General features: G+C 43.4%; 1 protein-coding gene across 3 annotated transcripts; it reads left to right on the top strand.

The window, feature by feature from the left end:
* The first annotated feature begins 530 nt into the window (after window positions 1-530).
* Window positions 531-12361, top strand: cep85 (centrosomal protein 85). Of its 3 annotated transcripts, none has more exons than XM_085801715.1 (14): window positions 531-664; window positions 1629-1688; window positions 1816-1947; window positions 4984-5777; window positions 6787-6917; window positions 7074-7191; window positions 7329-7514; window positions 7983-8135; window positions 8247-8401; window positions 8528-8645; window positions 9383-9433; window positions 9517-9624; window positions 9722-9965; window positions 10393-12361. In XM_085801715.1, exons 2-14 carry the CDS (start codon window positions 1649-1651, stop codon window positions 10554-10556), a joined length of 2394 nt encoding a protein of 797 aa, XP_085657841.1. In that variant the 5' UTR covers window positions 531-664; window positions 1629-1648; the 3' UTR covers window positions 10557-12361. The 3 variants fall into 3 exon arrangements, with proteins under 3 accessions (XP_085657841.1, XP_085657840.1, XP_085657842.1); XM_085801714.1 differs by having other exon boundaries at window positions 562-1498; XM_085801716.1 differs by lacking the exons at window positions 531-664; window positions 1629-1688; window positions 1816-1947 and adding an exon at window positions 4083-4304.
* The last annotated feature ends 1374 nt before the right edge of the window (window positions 12362-13735 follow it).

Genomic DNA, 13735 nt, shown 5'->3' with positions numbered 1-13735 from the left:
TTAAGAACACAATTGTTCCTTATTTAGTCCACTGCCGTACAATGCTTTGCAATACACTGCCTAACTATAACAATGACACAGTATTTTTGTATTAACTTCGCAATTGTATATCTCAATGCCACTTATTGTTCTGTGGCCTAATTAAATATGTGTTAAGACTGTAATTGGGTTGAAACACCTCTACTCTGAAGCTTTATTTTCTAGGTTATTCCAGCCATCTCAACGCATCTTGCTTAGGTTGGTTCGTTTTGTGTTACACCGCTGATATCTGGCCATATGATAGAAAACGAACCAGGTGGGTTTTTTCGGTAACATAGGCTGCTTTACTTTAAGTATAAAAGTCTTGAAAACTATACTGCGCCAGTTTTTCCGCTAGTCGATGTATATTTGCCAACCCCCCAGCCCTCAGGCCTGAAAACCCCAAACGGTGTCGCAGACAGCAAGCCGTCGGTGTTATCGGGCGGGCGGTGCTCGGGCGGTGCTGTGCGGTTAAACGAGCGTCCACCACCGTCGTGTCTGGTCGGGGCTCAGTGCCAGCGGAGAGGAACCGTTGCTACAGGCGGAACAACAGCAGCAGCAGCAGCGGATGGTTCAGATTCAGCTCCGGTTACCAGGCTGAAACCGAGATTTGTTACTTCATTCTGAGTTCATGTGGAAACAAAAGGTAAAGTAAAACCTTAATGTCAGCGCCCATGGCATAATATGTTAAGCTACACCGCTGTAAACACGAAGCCTTTTTATTAGAAAATCGTTACGTTCAACGTTACGTCCGAGCTGAGCAGCAGCAGCGAACGGCACGGCGCTGTGCTAGCTTAGCTGTGAGCTAGCTTGTTAGACGGAAACGGATTTGTCATGGATTAGCTCAATGATTAACGGCGCAGTGCATCGCAGTACAACAAACGTGGACGTCAAAGAGGACAAAATCACATAAAAAAACAACAACACACTGTTGTTTGAAAGTCGCATTGAGCTGATATCGTAAAATTCCTTTTAAATTTAATTTGGGCCACATTAGTCACGTTTAGCTGCTTTAGCTTGCCTCGGCTCGTTAGCGAGTCATTTCCTTTACGAATTAGCTGGGGAAGGGATTAGTTTGTAATAATAACCAGGCTGCATCTCAAGCTGTATGTTGCCTTTTGTAATCGGGATATGCGCTTGCCAAAACGATGTACAACTTCCTGTAGCCTCTTTGGGACATACATGTTTGTGTAACAGATTATGTAACGCTAGGACATGTGCTCATGTTGTTATTTTCGTTAGTGCTCAGAAAAGTCCGTGGAGTTTGTTGTTGGCAGGCTGAGGGGGAGCAGAAGAGTTTGATAGGCGAACAGATCAGTCATTAGTTAACAGCTGTCGAGTCCGGTAAGCTCTGGATGTTCAGGTCGTAATATACGGTGTGTAATAGGGGCGCCTTTGTTCAGTGGACATCTTAGTCTGGGGGTCATCATGAAAGCCTACCAGCCTCCTTCAGTGTTTTCTCAGCCAACTAAACGAATAGGTAAGAACAGTTGATCGCATTGTCAATAGTTCCTGTTCAAGTTGAAAGGGTAAACGTCAACCTAAAGGACATTGGAGTATCTTATTATTGTCTGCCCTATCTGATTGTAATTTTCTCCCATCTGTCACAGGTTACATTGTCTCATATGGAATGACAACCTCACAGAGATATATTGACTCCAAACCAGCGGGTAAGTTGGCTGGGGGAAAAATGCATAAACTACTGTGTGTGTGTGTGTATGTGTGAGTTCAGCAATGATATGTGTGTTGATGTGTACTCTTCTGTTGCTGTTGTCCTGTTTCACAAATATACATTAGCTCGGTTTGCTGACATGGAGTGGCAAACACCAGCTGTGTCAGAGAAGTTCCAGAGCCGTTTTGGCCGCCGTCCTGGAACATCGGACAGTGGGGACACTGGTCTTGGCACCTCAGCATCTGACAGCACAGAAGGTGATGACTTTTGCTTGTTCTCTTCCCCTGCCCTGTATTGTGTAACAGTGTTTTAAAGGCTGGCAAGTCCCCGCTTGCATTCACAGCCGGAGGTTGAGTGCTGTAATACTGGTTGAGGTTATTAATTTACTGCATTCATGCATTTGATAGGATATCTGTTTTAAAAAAAAAAAGATTGTTTGTCACTGGGCCTCAGTGCTTTTTGCTGATTTGAACATTGAGATCAATCATATAATGAAACGAGAAGCCACACACGAACTCAGCGGACTCAGTGGAAAGACTGTCTTCAAGTTTGAGCTGTTGTTTCTTAAGCTATTTATAGAGTTTAAAATGTTCATGATCCACTCTGTCTGCTCGGGAGATTTGCAGAGGTAGATTAGAGTCTTAGCCAGAAGTGCCCTGGGGCTCTTGTGCACCCCGCTGGTGTTATGGCTAATTGGGAGGATGGGGTGTTGGGATACTAGGACTGGACAGCTAAGTGAAAACTGGATCCATGCCTAAACGCGAATATCCCGTTGGAGAAATTGAGAAATCCTAGTGGACATGGTTTGTGTATGTACTATATTTAAAGGACTACACACACGTGACTGGAAAAAATAACAGATGCTCGTATCAGGATGGTTCCATCATGTTATGGTTGACCAGATGGGATGGGTGGTCTCCGGAACAACAGGAAACACTGCAAAAATATTTAACAGAAAAATCCAAGGTGAACCAACAATTTAGTTGAGGTTGAGCTTCACAAAGATGATATTCATGCCCTCGCTGCCAGTTGGAAACATTTCGTAACGGCTGCAAACGGGTCACTGTTTTTTGTTTCTTGTGTTGGCTTTAATGAAAAGAATCCCACAGTCCTAAGGATGCCTTTTCATACATATACTCATTTTCTATTCATAGGGAATTTACACTAGTAATCTCCTGTGCATCAGCAGTATCCAATAATCCTTATAAACCATGTGCCAGTAAAGATTTAAAGGTTGTTTTATAGGAGCTTGTACAAATGTTAGCCAGATGATGCAGTCCCAGTACGCAGCCATACATAAGCTGCTGAGTGTATTTAATGCTTTCCTTATCACCGTAGTGAATCAGACAATCTGGCCTTCTGTCAAATGTCCAGTCTCTAGAGCTAAACCCTACATCTTAAAGAGAAGGTGTGGAGAATATTAGTGTTACAGATTCATGTTTTCTTTTAGAAAACTGAAACCACTTCTTCTTGCGGTGTCCAGTCGTGTCCAACCCGCCCAGCTCAGGTCTTGTAAGTCAACACTCCTTGAACAATTGAAGCTGCCATTAAATAACCAGTGATCTTGATATATGTTCAGTTTGCAGGATTTTGTCCAAGCCCATGCACGTCTCTGTTGTGTGTGTCGGGGTCACTGGATACACTATGGTTATAGCTTCATGTAGGAATGAATGTGCCCTCTTCTAGCAGGCCTCACTTGTTTAGTTAGTCGTTGCCCAAGCTACCGTTGCTGCTCCGTCTTTGTCCAAACACTTAAACTGACAGCAGCGCCTAGCAACATGACAATTAACCCCACTTTTAGCCACAGTAATGACCTGTTGTAGGCAATACTGGATAACATACAATTAAACAGGTTAAATTACGGTTGTTTGTCATTAATCAATTCATTTTTATAGTTTTAAAACTTCGATAATCCTCATCATTTTACTTTGCAAACACAGGAATGTCTGTTGAGCAAACATCAATCAAAGGTTATTGCATAGTAGTTTAGACTTGTTCTAGCCAGTCATGAACTAGTAGAGCCTGGGGGGCCGCTATTATATCTGATGTTTTTTTTACCTTCCTGAAAGATTGATGGTATTTCCACAGTATTCTTACCGTTCTACTAAATATTATCTCTCTCTGTGATTGCACAGAGTTTCTTGTTTTTGGGAAGGGGTGGATTTAAATTAGCAGGGAAAACATTTCTCATTCAGCCCTTGACTTTGGGTGTACACGTGCATGTTGTCTGTTACAGTGGGAGGAGGCAAGGTGCTTAAATAAGCGGCACCCACAGATCACTCTGTAACATGAGAGGTGGGCTATAAATACCCCTAACCTTTCCTGTGTACGCGTGTTTGTATGTGTTAGCTCAGAGGTTGGTACAGGCTGGTTTGGCTGTCCGAGGACAATACAGCTTTGGGCGCAGGGCTCGACTTGCTGCTGCACGGTTGTTGTCGCTCTCAGCTTCAGGAGGTTGCACCCAGAAAATGCAGAGGACGGACTTCTGTTGTGATTTAAAGCGTTCTGCAGCTCCGCTCACCTCAGTTCAGCTTTAGAGAAAATGCCACAGCTAATAACATGTTTGTTGCCGTCCAGTGAGTGCAGGGTTTCCAGCCTTCACCAGGTCTATCAGGTTTGTAACGCCATTTAAATCTGAGTTATGTAACTTCAGATTGTGTCGAGGCTTGTGGCGATGTCTGTAGGCTGCTCGCACAGATTTTGCTGTGTTCTTGAAAATTCTTTGTGAGCATGCTGCTTCAGAGGTCTCCAGATAAAGACAATTTAACAGCAGTTGGGCATGTTGAAGGCTGTGGTTTGGGTGTGTACTGTAAAACAATCTGAGGGTGCTTATCTCAGAGTGTGGTTAAGACGACAATTAAAAAAATTTAACAGGAAGACTCTTAATTCAGCGGCACTGTTAGAACACAGTGTTACAGTGAATTACAACGGTCTTCTATCTAAATTTAGAGACGTAGCAGGTAATAGCAGCTGTATCAGTGATATATTTTATACTTTATTTCTTTTTAACACAAAGCTTTTACCCTGCTCGTTGGTTTAAGTCTATTATAAGCCTTTTCCCTGGGCTGAATCAGTCAGAGCCAGTTAATTCTTTCAGTGGTGACACCTCATCATCAAAGTAGGCCACCCATAAACCCTGCTGCATCTACTTTACATCACTGCCTGAAAATAGGGAAAACTGCCTGCAGTAGTGCTCCAAATATTCAGCACTGATTTTAACAAGGTGCATCTGTACAGTGAATCGTGCAAGTTCCACTGTTTGTAATCACGTTTTTTTGTTTTACTCCTGAAAGATTTCTGCAGTTCCAGCAGCAGCCCCTCTTTCCAGCCCATCCGCAGTCAGATCCCCATTCCCACTGCACATGTCATGCCATCCACGGCCGGATCCCCGGCCTCGAAGCCCCAGTCCTGTGTCCAGGAGGACGGCCTGTCCTCACTTGAGGGTCACAGGTCTTCGTCTGCCTCCAGAACTCCAAGCGGCTCCACCTCGAAGTCTTCCTCTCTCTCCAAATCAGCATCTTCACCCAACTTGGATGCTCAGACCGGCGTGGGAGGCGACCCCACGGGGCCAAAACCAGACTGCCTGAGCCGCTACCGCAGCCTCGTAAATGGGCTGGACCATTCACTCTTCCCCTCAGATCACACACGGTTAGATGACGGCCAGAGGTTTGACACTCCTGCTGTGGAGCCTACTCTAAATCAGTCAGCCCTGCTGGGGGGGCTGTGCCCTGATGTCAGACTCCGATTACAGACGAGCGGGATTAGAGACAACCCAGACTGTGTGTCTGACGCCTACAGGGGAGGCATGGAGCACAGCTATAAGGTTCTGCCCGAGGCGAGGCCCGGAGTTCCCGGCACAGCAGAAACCTCTAATCAGAGGGGCAGTCAGCCCGGTGCAGCTGGATCCACTGGAGTTTATGCGAGCCCTCTCAGCCTGCAGACACAGGCTCTGCTGAGGGAGCATTCAGGCTCCATGGGTTACGAGCCACTGCGGCAGGACAGATGTAGTGATATTTCCAGCTGGCAGCAACAACAGCAACACAAGCAGCAACTGGAGAGTTTACGCTTGCAAGTGGAACAAATGCAGGTAAGCATTCATCCCGCACAGAAAAAAAAAAGCTTAGGAAATCAAACCTGAGTTTTGGTTATTTTTCATTTGTATAACTGTCACTGGCGTTTTGGGCTCATAGTTTAAAGGAAAGACATTCATGTCAGACGATACCTCTACTGGGTGGCCAAACAAATTCTTCTCTGCTATAATGGTCAGACTGACTGTTGATAAAAGTTAAAGCCCATGTTATTCAACATGTGGGCTGGTTGTTATTGGTTGAGATTGTAATCTGGCCAGAAATGCAGTGCGTGACATATATATGTAGGTCAACATAGGAAAAATAACGTTGAATCAAATTTAAGCCTGAAGGCAAGGCATACAGACGCCTTGCCCTATTTCAATCAACCACATTGAAATCACAAGGACTACATAAAACTTTCTGGTCTCTCTTGTTGGCTTTATTAAAATAGTTCTATCTTACAGAAAATCCTGTGCTTGCTCAATGAGAAAAAACTCTTTGCTGCTTCAGTTTTGCAATCTTTTAGAAACTGTCAACATAGTAGAAAACCGTGACATGACACGTCTGTCATTTCAGCACCGTTTTGAGTGTTCATTTCCTCTGTGGCAGTTACTGAGTGAGTGACTGCTGCCACTTCCACACACTGCCTGCTGACTCATTTACACTTCATCACTTCAACAGTACTATAAGAATTAAAACTATATGAATGCTCCTGAAGCTGTGATTTATGTGTTGTATTCATTCATCCGTTGTGCTGGATGTGTTCCTCAGTTAGACAGTTTGCTTCACTGTGTGCTGGAAGAAAAATTGTATTCACACAAAAGTATCTATTACTGTCGTCAGGTGGTTTTGCTATAAAAACAGTTTGACCTTGTGTCAGGGTAACAAGGCAAACGGTAGTCTCTGAGCTGTTTGCATTTAGTTTGGGGCAAATATTGAGTTGTTGATGTCAGATGTCACCACCTTTGCATATTTCAACACAATGCAGCTATAATCGTCACATGCATCTTCATCTTTTTGTTACAGTTAATGAGTGCTGGAGTGGGTCAGTACCCACCTCTGTACTCAAACCCTGTCCACGCAGAGTCTGGCAAGTGGGACGCTCTAGTCAAAGCCAGTGAGAGTCTGTTAAAGGAGAAGGAGCTCATCATAGAGAGGCAAGTGATTCTAGTAATTATACGATTCAATTTGGGACATTTTATGGAGTAATTCTCTGATGATAATGAAGCTCTTATTAGTTTTCTCTGTACTAATTTTGGTAACATAAATGTCAGAGTTGACTGGTTTATAATACTGACTATTTTCTGATACAGACAAAAGCAGCACATGGCCCAGCTGGAGCAGCGTCTGAGGGAAAGCGAGCTGCAGGTCCATGGCGCTCTACTGGGCCGAGGGGCTTCTTATGGTGATATGTGCATGCTGAGGCTACAGGTTGGTGAAAAGACACTCTGTCTCCTAAAAACAAACCCTCTGGATTACACTTTTTAATACTGTCAGCACCCTTACAAAAACAATCTACCCCCGAAGAACTTTCACCGACACACTGGTATCACATGGTGACCTTACAGGAGGCCCAGAGAGAGAACGCCTTCCTGAGGGCGCAGTTCACCGAGCGAACAGACTGCGCCGCCCTGGAGAAAGCGGAGGCAGAGCGCAGACTGGGAGCAGTCGAAGCAGAGACACGTCGACTCACTGACAGTTTGAAGGAGACTTGTGAACGACACGCAGAGGAGATGAAGAAACAGGAAGAGAGGGTTTGTCCTTGCCTAACACTTCTTCCTTAACGTACAAAAACCATTCACGTTGCCTGTAATTAACCTCAATTATGTGTGCAGACGTTTCTGTGCATTGTTCATGTCGGTGATGAAAGGAGGCTGTTAAATTCTCAGATTTCCCAACAGCTGCTGTTATAGAACATTAAAATAAGACCCAAGGATGAATCACAGTACAGGAAACTTTTCACCCCCCACAGGAACAGAGATGCTTTAAAATCACAGTACATGAGTAGATCTTGTGTTGTACTTCTGTCAGCTTTAACAAGTTCCTTTTAGAGTTGTCTCACAGGGGAAATTGTGTGAAAGCAGTTTATCTGAGGCTAACGTATGGTTGTGTTTTCCGGAGCAGTTTCTCACAAGTTTTCTTGCTCATTATGCCAGCAACACCTACGTATAACAGTCAAGGCATGTTATCCCACTCACCACATGCTACTTATATGTATGCAGATCCGCAGTCGAGACAAGCACATCAACAACCTGAAGAAGAAGTGTCAGAAAGAGGCGGAGCTGAAGAGAGAGAACCAGCAGCGTATCGAGACTCTGGAGCGCTACCTAGCTGACTTGCCCACCTTGGAGGACTACCAGAGCCAGAACAAGCAGGTACTTCATTTCATCCCTTCATCATTCCTGTCTGCTCTGACTCACTTGGTTTAAAGCGTTGAATTCATTAGAGGTGAACATGTGTTTTTTTTTTTCTTTTTTAAATAACAGCTCCTGGAGGCTGAACAGCAGGCAGCCCAACTACAGGAGAAGGTGAAAGAACTGGAGGTCTGTGTGGAGACAACACAGTCACAACTGCGGGAAAAAGATGCACAGCTAGAGGAGCAGAAACGCAGGGAGAGAGACCTGCTGACCACCATCACAGAGTACGTGCAGACATGTGGTCCGATCACGGCGAACAGTGTGCCTAGTGGGCATGTTTGTTCTCTTCACACAGTGTGCACAGACTCTGTGTATAATGCGTCCTGTGTTTTTATTTTCATCCCCTTCAGTATGCAGCAGCGGGTGCAGCAGGGCCTCGAGGACGGAGCCCGACTGCCTTCTCTGGATATCGATAAGCTCAGAGTAGAGAACAACGCTTTGAGGGAGGAACAACAAAGGCTCAAAAAGGTCTGTGGTTCTTTATAGGTTCTGCGTGTCCTCTCTGAAAAAGGTCGTCTGTGTACACCTGATACTGAATGCTCCAAGATAAAAAAAAAAGAAAAAAAGAGTGGTTTAAATTACAGCTCCCAAATTTGAATGCACAAATTGTTCTTACTGTGGAATCTAATAGTTGCTGATATCCTCGACCGCAAATTACTTCAGCTGCAGAAACCTTCATGTGACAGAGTGAGCCTGGAGGAAATGGGTGTTCAGTCAAATTTGAATTAACAAGAAGTGCTTATTTATCTGGAAGTACGTCTCTGTCTCTGTGTATTGTGGTTAGATTTTGCAGCAGCAACAGTTCATCAAAGGGTAGAACATTTTCATCTCCACCTAACACATTCTCTATAGTGTGTACTGTACGATGCTTCAGCTGCGAAGCAAACGCCTCCACACTATTCACTCAAAGCCTCAGGGCACAACCTACAGAAGAGTGAGACATAACTTGATATTAAAATGAAAGGAATGGGAGTCAATACGATGGGTGTCAGTTTAGCTCTGGAAACCTTGGGTGCATTTCCTTGATGGGATCTGATTTTATTTCCCAACACAACACTGTGATTGACTGCAAACCACAAAAGTATAGATCCTGAGCTGTGGAGTTAAGATTTGCAGCAAATGTGGCACAATAAGGTTTATAAGTTCTCATTGTGCTGCTCTACATAGGAAGTAGTTGTTTTAAAACTCAGTTCTTCTTTTGGCAGGTCATTGAGAAGCAACACCGAATGATGGAACAGCTTGGCTCCCAAATCCAGGTGCTTACATTATGTTGTATGCAAGTAATTACTGCTCTGTTTACAGTCTTAGCATTTGTGAGTCATTAATTGTTTGTTCTCAGGCTTTGGAGGAGCAGATTTCTCAGGAAGAGAGCAGCTCTCTGGCTCTCAGAGAGGAGGTGTTGGCCAAAGAGCAGAGTGTGTTGGAGCTCCACACAGCCATGAAGGAGGTGAGTCAGACCGAACCATGAAAGTGTGCAGAGGACATGGATTGCTCCTCGACTGGACTGCTCCTAATTAACTCCAATGCCGACTCCTGCGTTTCAGCTGTCAGCCCAGAACCAAGAACTGATGGAGCAGAATCTGACCCTGCAGGAGCAGATGAGCGATCCAGAGCAGAGGAGCAGTAACCAGGCTTCCTCTGCCCTGCAGCCGGCCGGGGCCCGTCTCACGCAGAGGCTCCACGCAGAGATCGCCTCCTGCCTCAGCGACCTGCGCTCACTGTGCAGCATCCTGACTCAGAGAGCCCAAGGACAAGACCCCAACCTCTCCCTGTTGCTCGGTCTCACATGTGAGCATTTCTTTTTTTTACATTTTCTCGTATTAGTACAATGCTGTACTGCAGGGGTATCAAACATGTGGCCCGTGGGCCAAAACTGGCCCATCGGAGGGTCCAATCCGGCCCGCTGTAAGTGTGAAAATGATACAATAGGCAGGAGAGGCATAATATTGTTGAATTTGCACATATTTTTATCAAGAAATTTCAAGTTGTTCATAATATGTTTGGAAACATCTAGATAAATATAATAATTCTTTGCACTAAAACAAAGGGAAAAGTTTAGAGTTGTCATTATTTATAGGTTATGCTATTATTTTACCAGTCTGGCCCCCTTGATATCAGATTGCGCTGTATGTGGCCCCTGAACTAAAATAAGTTTGACACCCCTTAGAAAAGTTGTAGGACATGAATCATCAGACTCTTGTTTTTGTTTTTCCAGCACCACCACCAGTGGCGGAGCAGCATGAGGACTGGATGAACCCAGAGGTGCTGCAGAAGAAGCTTGTCGAAGCTCAACAGCTCCGCCGAGACGTCGAGGAACTGCGTAATGTAATACTGGACCGTTATGCACAGGACATGGGAGAAAACTGCATCACACAATAACTTGTCACCCGCCCAGATGATGGAGGAGTCCCATTTCATCTCAGAAGCTTCTAAAATGGGCCCGTCGTTCATGCCCAGTGACTGAATGTCAGACAGAGGACTGGATTTTAATTTTCTTAAAATGAGGACAGAGGAAAGCCCAAATGGTTTAGCTTCTGCTTCTCTCGACTGACTGAACGGTGAGTCTCATGCCTGCCTGTAGCTCAGAACCCAACCATCCCCCCGGTGAGTTCATCTATTTCTGTCCAAGGGCTAACAGAAAATAACTTACCTCTAATACTTGATCCTTAAAGCATTGTGTGCGTGTGCGTGTGTGTTTATTTTTAATTTTTTTGTTGATGACATGTTACTGTCAGTTACCAAACAGTCTTATACTTTTTGTTCCACTCCAGTGGAAAACTATTTGTGTAGAAGTCCCACATATGTAATTTATTTAAATCTTTCATTTCCCTCCCGAGGGGAATTATCCAAGAAATGGTTGACAATCAACTGAAAATGTTTTAACCTGTGCTTTTAACTGAATTCACAAGGAAATGTTACTAACATGGTCATTATTTAAAATGGCGAGCACTGTAACATTAGACTCAGCTGTGAGATATCAGACTTAACAACTGAACGGTTCAATACCAAATCAGCTTCTCACACCAACAGGCCTACATCAGTTTTACTACCAAAGAAAACTCTGGTCGGGGCAGTTGTGCAAGTCTAAGGATGTTTGTTTGTGAATGCTCCTCTCTGCTGCAGGCCTCATTCTGAATGAAAACCAACACGTGCCTTTCTGTAAGTTTGCAAACCACAATGCTAATTCATTTTTAGACCAACCACAAAGGGCTGTTTGCAGCAGACTCTTCCAATATGACCTTTTTCTCTCAGTGTGTCAACCAGTAGGATAGTCAATACATTCCCTGACTCTGAATGTAGCAGATATAAACTGTGGGCCGCGTCACAGAGTTCGTGGAAGCCCCCTACACTGTTTTTGTTCCTGGTAGATGAATGAAGCTAAGTAAAACTCATTAGTCGGGGTGATCTTAGTCGCGTCTGCTCTGTGTAGATGAATACCGTCACAGTATACTGTACATTTCAGTTGGTAACGGCTTCGAGAAAGTGGTTTAAGTGTTTGATAAATGCCTGAGAAACAGTGTTAATAATCTTCAGTATTATTTATTTTTTTGTTTGCATTGACAACTCCGTGTGAAAGCGTTTTGGGTCCTCTTAATGCGTTGCTGTAATAATGTGCTAATGTTGTTTTAGCAAACAACAACAATGTGTAAAGGTCCCATGAAGTGGCTTTTAGATTGTAATTTTCTTCTGTGGTGTTTGCGATGAAATAGGGCCAGGCCATAGTCTGTCAGGCAGCAGTCACTGAGGATAATGAGCTTTCTTCAGGGGAAAGAGGTTCATGTTTTAATCCCACATGGCAGTGATGATGGGAGGGGTTGGCTGGTTCACCCCGAAATCACTGACCACATTGAACTTGATGGAATTTTATATTTGCCGTGTGTGCAGGATAAGCCATTTAAAAATAAGTTGACACTTTACACGAAGAGTAAGGGATTTTAATTAAAGAATATGCAACAATGACTTTTTGACAAATTAAACAGAACAATACACCCAGGGACACACAAGCCATTTTTCATTTCATGGGACCTTTAAACTCTAATAGCACAAGATTTATCTTTGGAAAGTCAGGTTCCGCATGCCTTAACATCTCAAATGTTTTGCGAAAGGGAAAAAGATGTTTATATTTTCATACCTTTGTCCTTGTTTGTATTTGCATATTTTAGAAATAAAGATTTTCAACATTTTGTTTCGTTTTAAGTCGTTTTTGGATTTTATTTCATTGTATTTAACTTTTATAGGTTTGTAACTGTTATTTTCATTCTCTCTGTAGTACAGAAAACCAGGACTAGCAGCCTTCTGTAGCTAGGGAGGCACTGATTCAATACACTGGATCCGCAGGGGCCCTGGTACTTAGGCAGATCAGGTATCAACCTTGAAACAATCGATCCACAAAAAATGCTCCACTCTTTTCGTCAGTAACATGAAGCATCATGTTTCAGAGGAGTGACGTAACAATGCTTGTTCTCATACCACATAGAAATGATCCAAACGACCTCTGCAGCAGTGAGATTTACAGATTTGACTTTTGAAAGAAAGTATTTGAAGGGAAAGTTTGATCAGTGTTTGTTTGTTTATCCTTAATTGGATCCCAAAAGTTGCCAAAATGGTGAAGACTATTCTTCCTGGAGTCCGCAAGACCAACAAACAAAAAAAATCTTTAAATTAACAGTTAACAAGAAAGTAAAGCATCAGTTTCTCATAAAATAAAAGTCAAAATCAATTCAAGGTTAAAAAAAAAAAAAAAGTTTTTACCCAAAACAGCTTTTTTAAAGGGACAACGAGGAGTTTCTATTTGGTTATAAAAAAAGTCTCACGTTAATGTGGATGAATCTACGCTACCCACACTTGTTAATGGGCCCATTTTCGATAAATACATCGTTTTGTCCCTAACGTTATTTTGTTATTATTAGTGGTGGTGGAAATGCTGGTCGAGTCGACCAGCGTTTCTTTACTTTCGGTTTTGTGGCGAGTCATGAGAATAACGCTGCCGAATCGCCATTAATGGTTGGGACTACGACGGTATGTGATCGTCTTCGAACCTCTGACTTTAATTCTTGATGAATGAAAACATGAGTCTGTCTTGCGCCGGTCAAAGAATTTCACGGTGCGCGGAGGCTCATAAATGTAGTGTGAAAACGCTTCGCTTTTCCAAAACTCCTTGTTGTCCCTTTAAGCCTCCTGTTCAAACAAAAAACATTACTATTTAGTATTAGATAATCTGGAAGTCTATTCCAGTTTGCAGTTGATCTGTATAATACAGTTTTTTTCAGTGCATTAGATCTGGGTGGAGTTAATGAAAATCGAAAACTTGAGGCCTGTCTGGTATCATAATCATGTGTGACACGAGTGGCAACCGGTATCCACACGTGGGTTGATAACAGGACTTTCTGTCACTGAAGTGTTGTGTGCCTTTTTGACAAACGCCATGTTGACAGAGAAGTAATAACGTGGGTAAATAAGATTATTGACGACTGATTTCCATTTTGCTGCTTTACTTTCAGGGTCCCGTCTGGAGCACTTGAAGAGAACAGCCATTATTAATGTTCTGACTATGACCA

Source organism: Trachurus japonicus, chromosome 16 (genome assembly GCF_045865225.1).
Source record: "Trachurus japonicus isolate A0001 chromosome 16, Traja_1.0".
NCBI classification, from domain to species: Eukaryota; Metazoa; Chordata; class Actinopteri; order Carangiformes; family Carangidae; genus Trachurus; species Trachurus japonicus.
Note: the sequence above shows the minus strand (reverse complement) of the source record. Positions and strands in the feature narration are given on the sequence as shown.